General features: G+C 47.3%; 2 protein-coding genes across 3 annotated transcripts in view; both read left to right on the top strand.

The window, feature by feature from the left end:
* LOC112450121 (disks large homolog 1-like) overlaps positions 1 to 7,294 on the top strand; it is an 18,231-nt gene extending 10,937 nt beyond the window's left edge. Inside the window, exons 3-5 of one of the 2 annotated variants that reach the window (XM_037982101.1) lie at positions 809 to 972; positions 3,539 to 3,610; positions 5,390 to 7,294. In XM_037982101.1, the coding sequence (XP_037838029.1) occupies positions 809 to 972; positions 3,539 to 3,610; positions 5,390 to 5,449 (296 nt within the window). In that variant the 3' untranslated portion in view covers positions 5,450 to 7,294. Of the gene's footprint in view, positions 1 to 808; positions 973 to 3,538; positions 3,812 to 5,389 lie in introns of those variants that run through there. The other variant, XM_037982100.1, reaches the window with a different exon arrangement.
* On the top strand, positions 1,462 to 3,062 carry LOC108229164 (transient receptor potential cation channel subfamily V member 6-like). Its single transcript, XM_017404823.3, has 4 exons — positions 1,462 to 1,587; positions 1,688 to 1,835; positions 1,931 to 2,028; positions 2,106 to 3,062. Exons 2-4 carry the CDS (start codon positions 1,705 to 1,707, stop codon positions 2,306 to 2,308), a joined length of 432 nt encoding a protein of 143 aa, XP_017260312.1. The 5' UTR covers positions 1,462 to 1,587; positions 1,688 to 1,704; the 3' UTR covers positions 2,309 to 3,062.
* Positions 7,295 to 12,086: the final 4,792 nt, after the last annotated feature.

Here is a 12,086-nt window from a genome sequence, read left to right as displayed (position 1 = left end):
GTCTCTCGGCTGCTTTAACGAGACCAAACAGACCTGATTGGATGGGAGGACGTCTGAGCTGCTGCAGCTGCTTTTACTCCACAATTATTCTCATTTTTATCGTTTAATCTCCGAGTCCAAAGCTCGGGTCACGACCTGCGCAGAGAAATCTGATCCGGAGTTTCAACAAAACTTTATTCAGAATCAGAAACACAACAACAAAAACAGGACTGTCCCTGATTCTGTCTCAGTTAGGTTCTGGTTCTGACCCAGTTAACATGAGCTGGTTCCAGATCAGCACTTCCTGTTGGTTTTATGTTTGGATGTCAGGCAGAACCGGATCCAGCAGGAAGACACTGAAGGACAAAACAAGAGACAGCAGGGGACACGGAAAGGGACACAACCAAGACAAAGACAAACCAGGACTTACAGAAGGACACAACGTTGGACAGAAGCACTGGGACAAAGACCGTCCCAGAACAGAAAGACAGAAGACAGAACAAAAATGAGACAAAGGACACACCAAAGAGATGGACAAAAGACATAAAACACAAATAAAAACAGAGACAGAGGCAGGGACAAGGGCAGGGACAGAGGTGGGGACAGATGTAAGGACAGAGACAGGGACGGGTGTAGGGACAGAGGCAGGGACAGATGTAAGGACAGAGGCAGGGACAGAGATAAGGACAGAGGCGGGGACAGAGGCAGGGACAGAGACGAATCCTCAGAGGTTCTGTAGAACCGAGCGGCGGGTCCCAGCTGGTTCTGAACGGGTTCTGCTGCTCAGAACCGTTCTCTCCTCGTCACCCTGACTCCTCTCTGCTTTCAGATATCCAGGAATTTTACGAAGTGACCTTATTGGACAGTCAGAGATGGGCGGAGTCTTCCAAAGGGGCGGAGCCAGCGTCGCCTGTCAACCTGTGGGACTTCCCGAGCCTTCAAAGCACAACGGTGACCTCGGAGACGCTGCCCAGCCTTAGCACCAGCATCGAGGTAAGAACCTGCCGGGCCTTGGTTCTGCTCGTCTAAAAACAGGAACAGATCCGAGTTCTTGGTGCCGCTTTAAAGAACGTCTCCTGAGTGAAGAAGCTGCTGGATCCTGGATCTGATCCTGGTTCTGATCCTGGGTCTGATCCTGGATCTGATCCTGGTTCTGATCCTGGAACTGATCCTGGTTCTGATCCTGGATCTGATCCTGGATCCTGGATCTTATCCTGGTTCTGATCCTGGATCTGATCCTGGTTCTGGTCCTGGTCCTGGTTCTGTTCACACGCCTGTACCGGACTCAGGGTTCAGACGGGGTGAAGGTGATGGTTTCCAGGGGTTCTGTGGTTCACGTCAGGAAAACCTGTCCTGAGGTGCAGGTAGTCTGTTCCTTGAATCCTTTCCTTCAGGTTTCCTCCTCCCTCCCTCCTTCTTTCCTTCCTCCCTCCTCCCTCCTCCCTCCCTCTTTCCTCCCTCCCTCCCTCCTTCCTCCCTCCCTCCCCCATGGCCAGGTGCTATATAAGGATGGTGCCACAGGGACCTTGCTTCTCCTCAGGGACATCTGCTGTGTCCACCTTTAAGGGTTATGACAGAGAAGACGAGCAGCGCTTTCATCATTTGAGGGTGAGGCTGAAAAACCAACTTTTTAAAAAAGTTTTAAACCATGCTTAAAAGTTTTATTTGTGCTCGAAGATAATTGTAACCCTTAATGTCGTTTTCCCAGCTGAACATCAGGTGCCAATGTCACCGTCTCTGGCGAGATCTGCTCCGAGCGAGCTCAACCACTGGTGGACCCAGCTGAGGTTTCGCCTCCAGAACAAGAAAGGATGGAACGAGATGTTGGATGAGACGTTCCTTCTCTACACGAAGAAGTAATAACACCACGTTTGCTTGGGCTTTTAACTGCTTTCCGATGAGAAATGGGACTCAAGGTTACAAACTGAGCCTCTGTCCTTTTGTCCAACAGCATAAATGACATTCCTCTCTTCTACGCGGCTAAAGTCAACAGTCCTGGTTGCATCAAGAAACTTCTGAGCTGTTCGTCCACAAACATCTTTGAAAGAGGTAAAAGTCAAACCTAAAGTCTTGTTGTGTTTTCTCATTGCTGTGGGTGATCTCTAATGTTGAACGCTCCCACTCAGGAGCGCTCGGAGAAACAGCTCTTCACGTTGCTGTGATGAACGACAACCTGGACGCCGCTGTGGCTCTGATGGAGGGAGCGCCTGAACTCATCAACGAACCCATGACCTCTGAGATTTTCCAAGGTTCACCTGCAGAAACACATTTTAACGCGTCGAACCGAGATGTCGTATTCTCATTAAGTCAAGTCAGTCTAAACAAGTAAACAACGAGCTCCTCACACAAAACAAACTTGTTCTCCTAACAGCTGGGTTCAACAGGGTGGGTTTCTTCTGAGCATGATAAGAAGATCATTGATATGCAAACTGGCTGTGAGATGCAGTTTACCTCCAGGCTTCAACAAAAGATAAAACTGCTGACATGAGTCACAGTTGTTCATATTGGGACAGAATCTGTTCTGGAAACAAATTCACCACCCAAATTATAGCTGCCTCAAAATCTGTGACTTCTCCCTGTCGCTCCAGCTGTTTCACATGATGAAGTCTTAACTTCATTACATCTCTAAGATTAAAATGATAGTTCAGATCTTTTATTGTGGGGCTCTGTGAAAAGGTTGCAGACAGTTAATATCTTTTGACTTGAGTTTGGAGGAATAAGGTTGAATTATGACCCGACTGATGAGCTAACGTCTAGTCCAAGCAAGGTCAAGACCTTTAAAAAAGAACGTTAATCTCAATAATTTCATTGTAGTTTGTGTGAAAGCCATTTTAGAAACCTTTACATCTCGATCGATTTCACATTCTATGGTTATTCCAGCAAAAACCTGTAAATTTTTCTGCAGAAGTGCCCCAGGTTGCACCAGAAGTTACCTGCTTTAGCATTTGTGCTTGCAAATAATCATAGAAAATACAAGTAATTTCAAAGTGTAAGTGTATGTGCAAAGTAAAGATTAAAAACAAGAGCTTTTGTGTGAGCTGCTGTGAGATTTTCGGAATTGGAGTCGTTCTAAAATGGCAGCGATCTACTGTCATTTCTTATATCAGCNGAAAAGGTGCAGATTAGAGCGGGTCAGAGGAGAGAACAGATGTTTTTCAGCCTGCAGCTTGGTGAGCAGCACGTTTCTGACGGTTTGTTGACCTCATCGGGTTCCAGAACCTGACGGGTCCAGCCGAGTCCTCAGAGGGTTGAAACCTGCAGGTTTCAGGTGTGGAGATGAAGTTTGGTTTTAATAAGAAGCTGACGGTTTTCACAGGAGGAGTCGCTGTAACGATGCTGCAGCTGTCATTAAATGAAACCAGAACAGAGTTCTGTGCAAAAGTCCTAATCCACTTCCTGTATCCGGTCCGGGTCACGGCAGGGAAACTGGATCAGGACTTTTGCACTAAGGAAGGTATCTGAGTCGGCGTCAGTCTCTGAGGTTCTGATCCAGTTTGACCCTGTTGTCTCTCTCTTTCCTTTCTGACCGGAACCGCCCGCCCCCCTCCCCTCCTCGTAGGACTCCCCCCTCCTAAATGAAATCCTGCACACGTTGGCGCACGCCAAATCCTCCCCCTGCCGGGACGGACATGTAAGTACCGGACCTCTGCTGCTGCTGGTGGGAGGGGCTATCGGTGTCGTCCACCTCCGCCGCATGCCCCATCCATCAGAGGGGGTTCTGGGTCGGGGGTCAGGGGTCAGGGTCCAAACAGCCTCAGGGTGTCGCTGCGGTTTCCTCACAGCAGAACCTGAATGTAGCTGAAGTGAAAACAGGGAGAGAACCGGTTCTGGAGTGGAGGCTTCTGTTCCCGGTGCTCCTCAGCAGAACTTCTTCTCTGGGTTTTTCCAGAACATTCTGGTGCCGTGAAGTGGAACCGACGGGGATGCACTGAGACGGTTTGTGAGGCATTCAGGGACCATGGGTCATTGTGCTTCATTCATTTTGGTTCATGTTGTCGGGTCTGAACAGTACACCTCCTGTCCTTCGAGCTCCCAGCAGAACCACAGGTTCCCTGCAGAACCAGACGTTCCCTGCAGAACCACAGGTTCCCTGCAGAACCAGACGTTCCCTGCAGAACCAGACGTTCCCTACAGAACCAGACGTTCCCTACAGAACCAAACGTTCCCTGCAGAACCACACGGTCCCTGCAGAACCACAGGTTCCATGCAGAACCAAACGTTCCCTGCAGAACCACACGGTCCCTGCAGAACCACAGGTTCCATGCAGAACCACAGGTTCCCTGCAGAACCACACGGTCCCTGCAGAACCACACGGTCCCTGCAGAACCACAGGTTCCATGCAGAACCACAGGTTCCATGCAGAACCACAGGTTCCCTGCAGAACCACACGGTCCCTGCAGAACCACAGGTTCCATGCAGAACCAGACGTTCCCTGCAGAACCAGACGTTCCCTACAGAACCAGACGTTCCCTACAGAACCAAACGTTCCCTGCAGAACCACACGGTCCCTGCAGAACCACAGGTTCCATGCAGAACCAAACGTTCCCTGCAGAACCACACGGTCCCTGCAGAACCACAGGTTCCATGCAGAACCACAGGTTCCCTGCAGAACCACACGGTCCCTGCAGAACCACACGGTCCCTGCAGAACCACAGGTTCCCTGCAGAACCACAGGTTCCCTGCAGAACCACACGGTCCCTGCAGAACCACACGGTCCCTGCAGAACCACAGGTTCCCTGCAGAACCAACACAAACAGCTTTAATGGTTCCTGTCAGTAAAGCTTCAGCTTCGAGGTTTTTTTCTAAAACATTATTTTCATCACATTCGAGTTTCAGCGTTTCAGTTTTAAACAAATAAAACCAGAGTCTGAAATCTGCTGATGAAGCTGAACATGAGCTAAAAGCTAACAGAAGCTAAATACTAGCTAAAAGTAAAGAGCAGCAGCTGAAGTAGATTTCAGAGGTCTGAATGTATTTCTGTGGTAAAATGTTTAAAGTTAAACATTTAGAGAAGTTTAAAAGTTAAAATGAACGTCTGCAGGAGGAGGAAGTCAATGTGCTGACTCAGTAAAAGCCAACAGGAACAGGAAATGTTTGAGTTTTATTATGAAAATGTTTGTGGTTTTGGTGTTTCCACCTTCACAAGCAGCTGTTTTTAGTGGAATAAAACTCTTAAACTGAAACATTTATTAACTCCCAGCCTTCCTGACCCGTTTTATGGAGCTTTTATTTTGTAGGAGCAGGTTAGTCGCCTCTGGTGTCCCTCAGAGAGGCTGGAGCTGTACTGGTGTTCTGACCTTCATGGTGGTGGTTTGTGTGGATTTCAGCTGCAGGTTCTTTAAGGTTCCTTTGTGTCGTTGTGTTGCTCTGAGAACCATCAGCCATCCTCTCATGTCTTCATCCCTCTCAGCTGAATTCAGCTCCGATCAGACGAGCAGCAGGGAAACCTTCTGTGAACCTGTGGTTTTAGACCAACAGGAAGCAGCGTTTCCAGCTGCTGGGACATCTGCCGGCCATGAACACGAGTATAAAACACGTCAGACTCTTTGAGCCACAGTTTGTTGATGATTTCAGTTTGTGAGAATAAAATCATTTTTTACAACTTAGAGTTCAGAAAGTCTCTAAAGATACAAAACTAGAAACAAAAACCGGAAACTTCAAGTTTATCATCAGAGACGACGAGTCCATCTGCAGCAGAGACCGAAAACCTGAAGGACGCTTGGAAGATGCAGAACAACCTGCAGCTTGTCTTCAGTTGTCTTCACCTGGACAGCTATCACTCACCTGGACACCAGTCACTCACCTGGACACCAGTCACTCACCTGGACACCAGTCACTCACCTGGACACCAGTCCCTCACCTGGACACTGGTCCCTCACCTGGACACCAGTCACTCACCTGGATACCAGTCACTCACCTGGACACCAGTCCCTCACCTGGACACTGGTCCCTCACCTGGACACCAGTCACTCACCTGGACACCGGTCCCTCACCTGGACACCAGTCACTCACCTGGACACCGGTCCCTCCCAGCAGGAAACGTCCCTCTGACGTCCTCCAGCGTCCACTCATGATCCTCAGATAAATTAGTCAAATGAAGCAGTTTAAGAAATAAAAACATTTCCTGCTGTGTCACATCTGGCCACTGGGTGGTGCCGTCCATCGATCAGATGAATTTAGTGTTGATCAGCAGTGACGTTATGTAATCACTTACTGGAAAAGACCATAAAATTTTGGAGTTTTCATCCAAAAAGGGGCGGAGCTTTGGCTGTGGCATCCCACTCTGTTATTTCTTAAACCACCCAGAGACCTCCACCAAACTCAGAGGGTCATTAAACGATCGTAGGATCTGGATCAGCACCAGAACTTTTCCTGGAAATGTTTATTTTCTAAATAATCCTGCTGACAGGCGGAGAACGTGGCCTCGTGGCGGAGGAAACAAAAGGATGTAGAAAACCAAATAAAATTTATATATGTGAACATAAAACTCGAAACAGCAGCTGAGGAGCAGAACATTGTTGTGATGACATCACTTCCTGTGGGCTGTTAAATGTTGTATAAGCAGCCGTAAAACACCCTGATGAGGACGATGACACATGATGGATTCATGAAACTGAACGATTCATACGTGTGATTATCTCCCTCGGAGCTTCGTCTGCACGCTCCTCCTCCTCCTCCTCCTCCCACTCAGCCAGTTGGTGTTGAGTCATACGTGTCCTCGGCGTGTTTGAAGACGTTCTCTAACAGGGACAGGAGACACTTTGAAAGACATTTGCAGCCTTCAGCTCAGGGAGTTTAATAATCTCATCAAAAGTTTAAGAATAAACTCTAAACTAGTCGTGGAAACGTACTTTAGCATCAATCTGTGTTTCAGTTTTCTTTTAAAAAAGTCTCTTTTGTGGCGTAAAACATCTTTTCTTCAAATGTGACAGTTTTAAACGATTTGTTCTAACAAAATGGACTAAATGCTTATTTTTACTTTTTGATGAACAAAACTAGAGTAAAGTGAACCACGTTGTACAAATAACTGTTGAATTTATTGAACGTTATTCCTCGTAGAATATATCACAGAAAGCCCAAACCTGTTCCAGGTTTAGGGTTTTTCTGCATCAAGCTGTTTGAAAGCATTTTAAGTGTAAACATTCAAATAAATCTTATAATAGACCAGAATGAATAAAATCTACAATATAAAAGCAACACAAGTTAAAATACATTAACTCACTGTTTAAAAGAATAGGTTTTTATTTGTTTACTTGTATTAAATTAGGCCTGTATGGTCTTTCTTAATTGGATAATTAAAAAATTATCATTTTGATTCACTGTTGAAGCTTTCACCGTGTTGCGTTCAAATGCTGCTTGAATGTTGTATTTTACTTTACTTGCTGTTAGACGAGCCCTAAAGTGAAGCAGTTGAGTTTTTATCTGATTCTGGTTTTCTCAGTCGTGTTTTAGTTGCTTCAGGGTCGCAGAGAAACGTTTCGGCCGACCTGCTGTCCGTGAGTCTCACCTCTGTGGCCGCTCAGTTCCACCAGTGGGAGAAAATCCGAGCTTTCGCGCGGTGCTTGAACGCAGCCTCGGTCTGGAGGAGCGGGACTCGGAGGTTCTGGTCCCGCTGGGCTCCGGATCAGGAATGGAGGTGGACCGGAGGAGGGAGGAGGTGGCTGTCCGGTGAGCAGACGCCGTGACTCGGGCGGAAGGCGGCGGCAGCTCGCGGGTGTAACGGTCGGAGCGCGCGGGATGCGATGCTCCCGGGCGGAACTCCCGGCGCGAAGCGATGGATTGCATCTGTATCGTTACCACGAAGGTAAAAACCCGCCCTACGAGCGGTCCAAATGATGATTTAACTTTACTCAGACTTTATGTTGGATTCGGCTCTGATTTTATCCGCCAGACTGCGGCTATTTTAGGACAAAATGTACTTTTTGAAAAGGTCCTCCGCAGTTTGACTCTCCAGCACGGCCAATTAACTGGGTGGTAGAAGGTAAAAAGTTACATTGTTTTTAATAAGAAATACTTCATTTCTGTTGAGTCAGCTAGTGCCGAATTGAAGCAAAAACTGTCAAAATATAAATCATATTGAATTTTGATCCTACAGTTGTGTTGTTTTCCGTAAATAATAAAATTTGTCGTATTTCGGGATTTTCTTAACGGGAGTTTGGGTTAATATTTTCTCAAACGAGAAACTGAAACTATTTTCCCAGTTTTTTATTATGGAAACACAAGTGATCTGTTGAAATAAGGTTAGGTGTTTGACTGCTGTTGCTACTGATTTATTAGATTAAGAGCTGAACTTGTGCTGATGGCAGCAGATGGAAAGAGGAGGTGATGCAGCACCTTTCAGGTGTTTTCTCAGGACCTGAAAGCAGCTTTTACAGCTTTTTACAGCATCTTATAAACGTGCTGATTTAAACTAGTTTCTGATTTAGGTTTTTATCTGAATTTAGTTCAGCAGAAGCTGTTTTTGGGAGCTGTAGCTGGTTTAAATGATGCTCTATAAGAGTTTTATATTTAAAGTGAACGTCTGAAGATCCTGAAGTCATTTTTATTTTAACTCAATGATCTCTGTGATGTTATTGATATTCAGATCATATTTTTACAGTTTTACATCATGAAACACAGGAATCCATCACAACGGGTGGCTGTTGTGACAGATTTTAGTTTATAAGCAAATCGGAGTTTGATCTGTTTTAGTATTTAACTTTAACTCCTTTGAACGGTGGGATTAATACCAGTTAATTATGAATACATGAAGTCATTCTGAGCACAGATGGAGATAAATCTTCAGTTTGTTTCGTCTTGAATGTTGGAAACTGGTTCAGTTTCACAGAAGTCCTGTTGGAAGAAATGAAAACCCAGATTTTGGACTTTATTTAAAGGAGAAGCTGTTAGTTTCAGTGACGTTTGAGTCGTTTAAAGATGAACTCTGACCTCAGTCACTCGCTTTCTGACCTTTGACCTTTAATGGCGCCACAGAGACTGCTGGTTCTGTCTGATTTCAGGTTTTTGTCCAAATTAAGGCAAATATTTCGCCCACCAGCCTTCCTTTCCCCTCTCAGAGAAGGTTCTGGTTCCTCTGGGTCGGCCCGGTTCTGGTTGTTTGTAGGCCAGCGCCTCGGTATTGGGACTATTTTCAGCTTCTTCTTGTTGTCGCCGCTCAGCAGGCCGACAGCTCGCCGACGGAAGACGTGTGAAGATGAATCATTCCTCCGAGTTTGACTGTAAACACAAACAAAGAAACAAACAACATGTCGTAACGTCATCTGTCAGAAACAGATCCGGACTCTTTGAGGCCGTGTCGGTGACATCACGTCTTCATGTTCTCTGATGGTCGCTCAGCAAACATCTCAGCTGAGGGAAGAAGAAACGTGTCCAAAGTTTCTCTGCAGACTTTCTTCAGGCTTCATCTTCATCTTCATCCCGTTTACTGGACGGCAGCAGAGAAACGATCCATCATCATCATCATCACCTTGATGAGTTCAGATTGAGGATTCATTTCTGAAGGTCACCTTCAGGCCAGGACTGGTTTCTTCAGCCCTCTGCCTCCTGGATCTTCTCTGTTTGGGTCGTTTGACGGTTCGGTCTCCGACATCCTGACGCTCTGACGTCGTCCTTGGTCTTCAGAGTGCTTCCCCTTCCCAACCTTCTCGTGGTGTTTGTTCTTGGTCCAGATGTTAGATGGGAACAACCTGGAGGAGGTTTGATGATCTGTGGTTCATGTTGGTCGTCTTTGTTTAGCAGCTCTGAACAGATTCAGTCTGCAGCTGAGTGGCCGTCAACAACAACAACAACAACAACAACAACAACAGTTTACAGCTGGTTAATGTTGGCGTATCTTGACTGGTCTGTTCATTCAGGTTTTAATTTTATCTTAAAGAACTCGTTCTTTGACTTCTCGTCGGTTTGTTGCTGCTGCAGGAGATCAGGTTTCTGAGACTGTCTGGAAGAATCTGAGGACCGGTTTGGGTCCGACCCGTTTACCAGCAGAACCTCGGTGCTGCCAGCAGCAGATGGACAGAGTGGAACAGAGAGCATGCTGGGAAGGCGTGAAACAGCCAGGAAGCAGGAGAGCGGGCGCTGCTTCGTCAGGATGCTGTGACCTTTGACCTGCAGGGACGACCGGCAGGTCAAAGGTCAGATCTGATGGAAGGGATTGATCAGGAGGATCTGCTCTGAAATCCTGCAGGAAGATTTGCTAAAATCTGCTTCAGTTTCTTTAATTTCTGCTTCGTTGGTAAATTTATTCTTAAAAACAAAACATTTAAATCTGTTCTTTGCATTTTCTGCAGCCTCTCCTCTCCTCTCCTCTCCTCTCTCCTCCTCCTCCTCCTCTCCTCTCCTCTCCATCTTTTAAACTTTTTCTTTTCCGTCCTTCAGGCTCACGTCAACCTTTCATTAAATCTTTTAAACTTTGGAAAAGTTAAAATGCGGCTTCAGCCCGTCGGAGCAGGGGATTGTGGGTAAAAAGATGCTCTGATTTGACCTGAAGTGATCCTGATTCCCGCCTCACCTCAGGGCGACGCCTCCTCACCTGACGGAGCGTCCTGCGGGACAAAGCCCCTCCCAAACAGGGAGCAGCTCACCTGGGTGATGTGTGTGTGGGCGGGGCCTGTCAGGTCCAGGTGAGACGATGTAACACGAGCCTGCAAGTGGAGCTGCAGGTGGAGCTGCAGGTGGAGCTGCAGGTGGAGCTGCAAGTGGAGCTGCAGGTGGAGCTGCAGGTGGAGCTGCAAGTGGAGCTGCAGGTGGAGCTGCAGGTGGAGCTGCAGGTGGAGCTGCAGGTGGAGCTTCAGGTGGAGCTGCAGGTGGAGCTGCAAGTGGAGCTGCAGGTGGAGCTGCAGGTGGAGCTGCAGGTGGAGCTGATGGTTGATGGACGTGTTTGTCCTCAGGTTGAATCTCAGAGTTGGTCGTCCTGACGAGCTTCCTGCTGCAGGAAGGAACTTCCTGTTTGGGTGAAAGTCCTCCGTGTTCATCTGGGCCTCCTGTTGTTACGGAGGAAGTCCAGCAGGGGGCGCCACCTTCACAGCTGTCCTCTCTGTGGCGGCTGACAGGAAACAGACCTGATAATACATGTGGAGTTTTATATTCAGGAGGATAAGAGAAGAGCTGTTTCTGGTCATTTTGTGTTTTTCTTTTAGGACCATGAGATTAAAACCATAAACTAATTAAAGATCTAAAGGAATGCATATCGCCTGCCGCCTTTAAAAGATTGAGATCATCTGATGGTGAGAAATTATAACCTTTAAAACATCTTTGGGGTTTTTCTCGTGTAACGTTGCAGTTGAGGGGGGGTATGACTGTGTGTGTGTGTGACTGAGAGTGTGTGTCTGCAGAGTGTGTGTGTCTGACTCAGGCTCTGATAACGAGGAGCTCAGGCAGCAGCTCACAGATGGAAGCTGATAAAAGTGGAGGAGGTTCTGTTGGTCCGGTTCTGTCGGTCAGGTTCTGTCAGTCTGGTTCTGGACGGGTTGTTGGGAGGATGGAGAGTGATGGTTTTCAGGCCTCAGAACCTCTGATCTTACTGTCAGGTTCTGCCGGGCCTGAGTTCTGGTGTTCGGGCTGAAGAAACGGCTGATAGACATTTATTCATGTTTTATAGATGAGCTGTTAAATAACTTCCAGAGCCGTTCTCACAGTTTGTCCCGTCTCCTGCTCACCCCGAGTGACTAACGCTCGTCGACAGACGGTGGGCGGACGTGCTCAGCAACGGGCCCGTTTAAAGCCCGGCAGAGATCGGAGCAGAACCGAGCCTCCGGGCCGGACTCACAAAGAAAAGCAGGTCTGCTGCAGAGACGGGCAGGTCTTCATTCCTGGTCCTCAGTCCTCAGAGGAGGAGGAGGAGGAGGAGGATAGTGATGACGATGATGATGATGAAGATGGTGATGATGATGATGATGATGATAAGGAAGACGATGATGATGGGGATGATGATGATGAAGATGAGGATGATAATGATGGTGGTGGTCGTGGTGGTGATGATGAGAATGATGATAGTGATGACGTTGATGATGATGAAGATGGGGATGATGGTGATGATTATGAAGATGAGGATGACGATGGTGATGATGATGATGTTGGTGGTGAGGAAGACGACGATGATGAGGCAGACG

Source organism: Kryptolebias marmoratus, linkage group LG20 (genome assembly GCF_001649575.2).
Source record: "Kryptolebias marmoratus isolate JLee-2015 linkage group LG20, ASM164957v2, whole genome shotgun sequence".
NCBI classification, from domain to species: Eukaryota; Metazoa; Chordata; class Actinopteri; order Cyprinodontiformes; family Rivulidae; genus Kryptolebias; species Kryptolebias marmoratus.
This window is presented reverse-complemented; position numbering and strand designations above follow the sequence as displayed.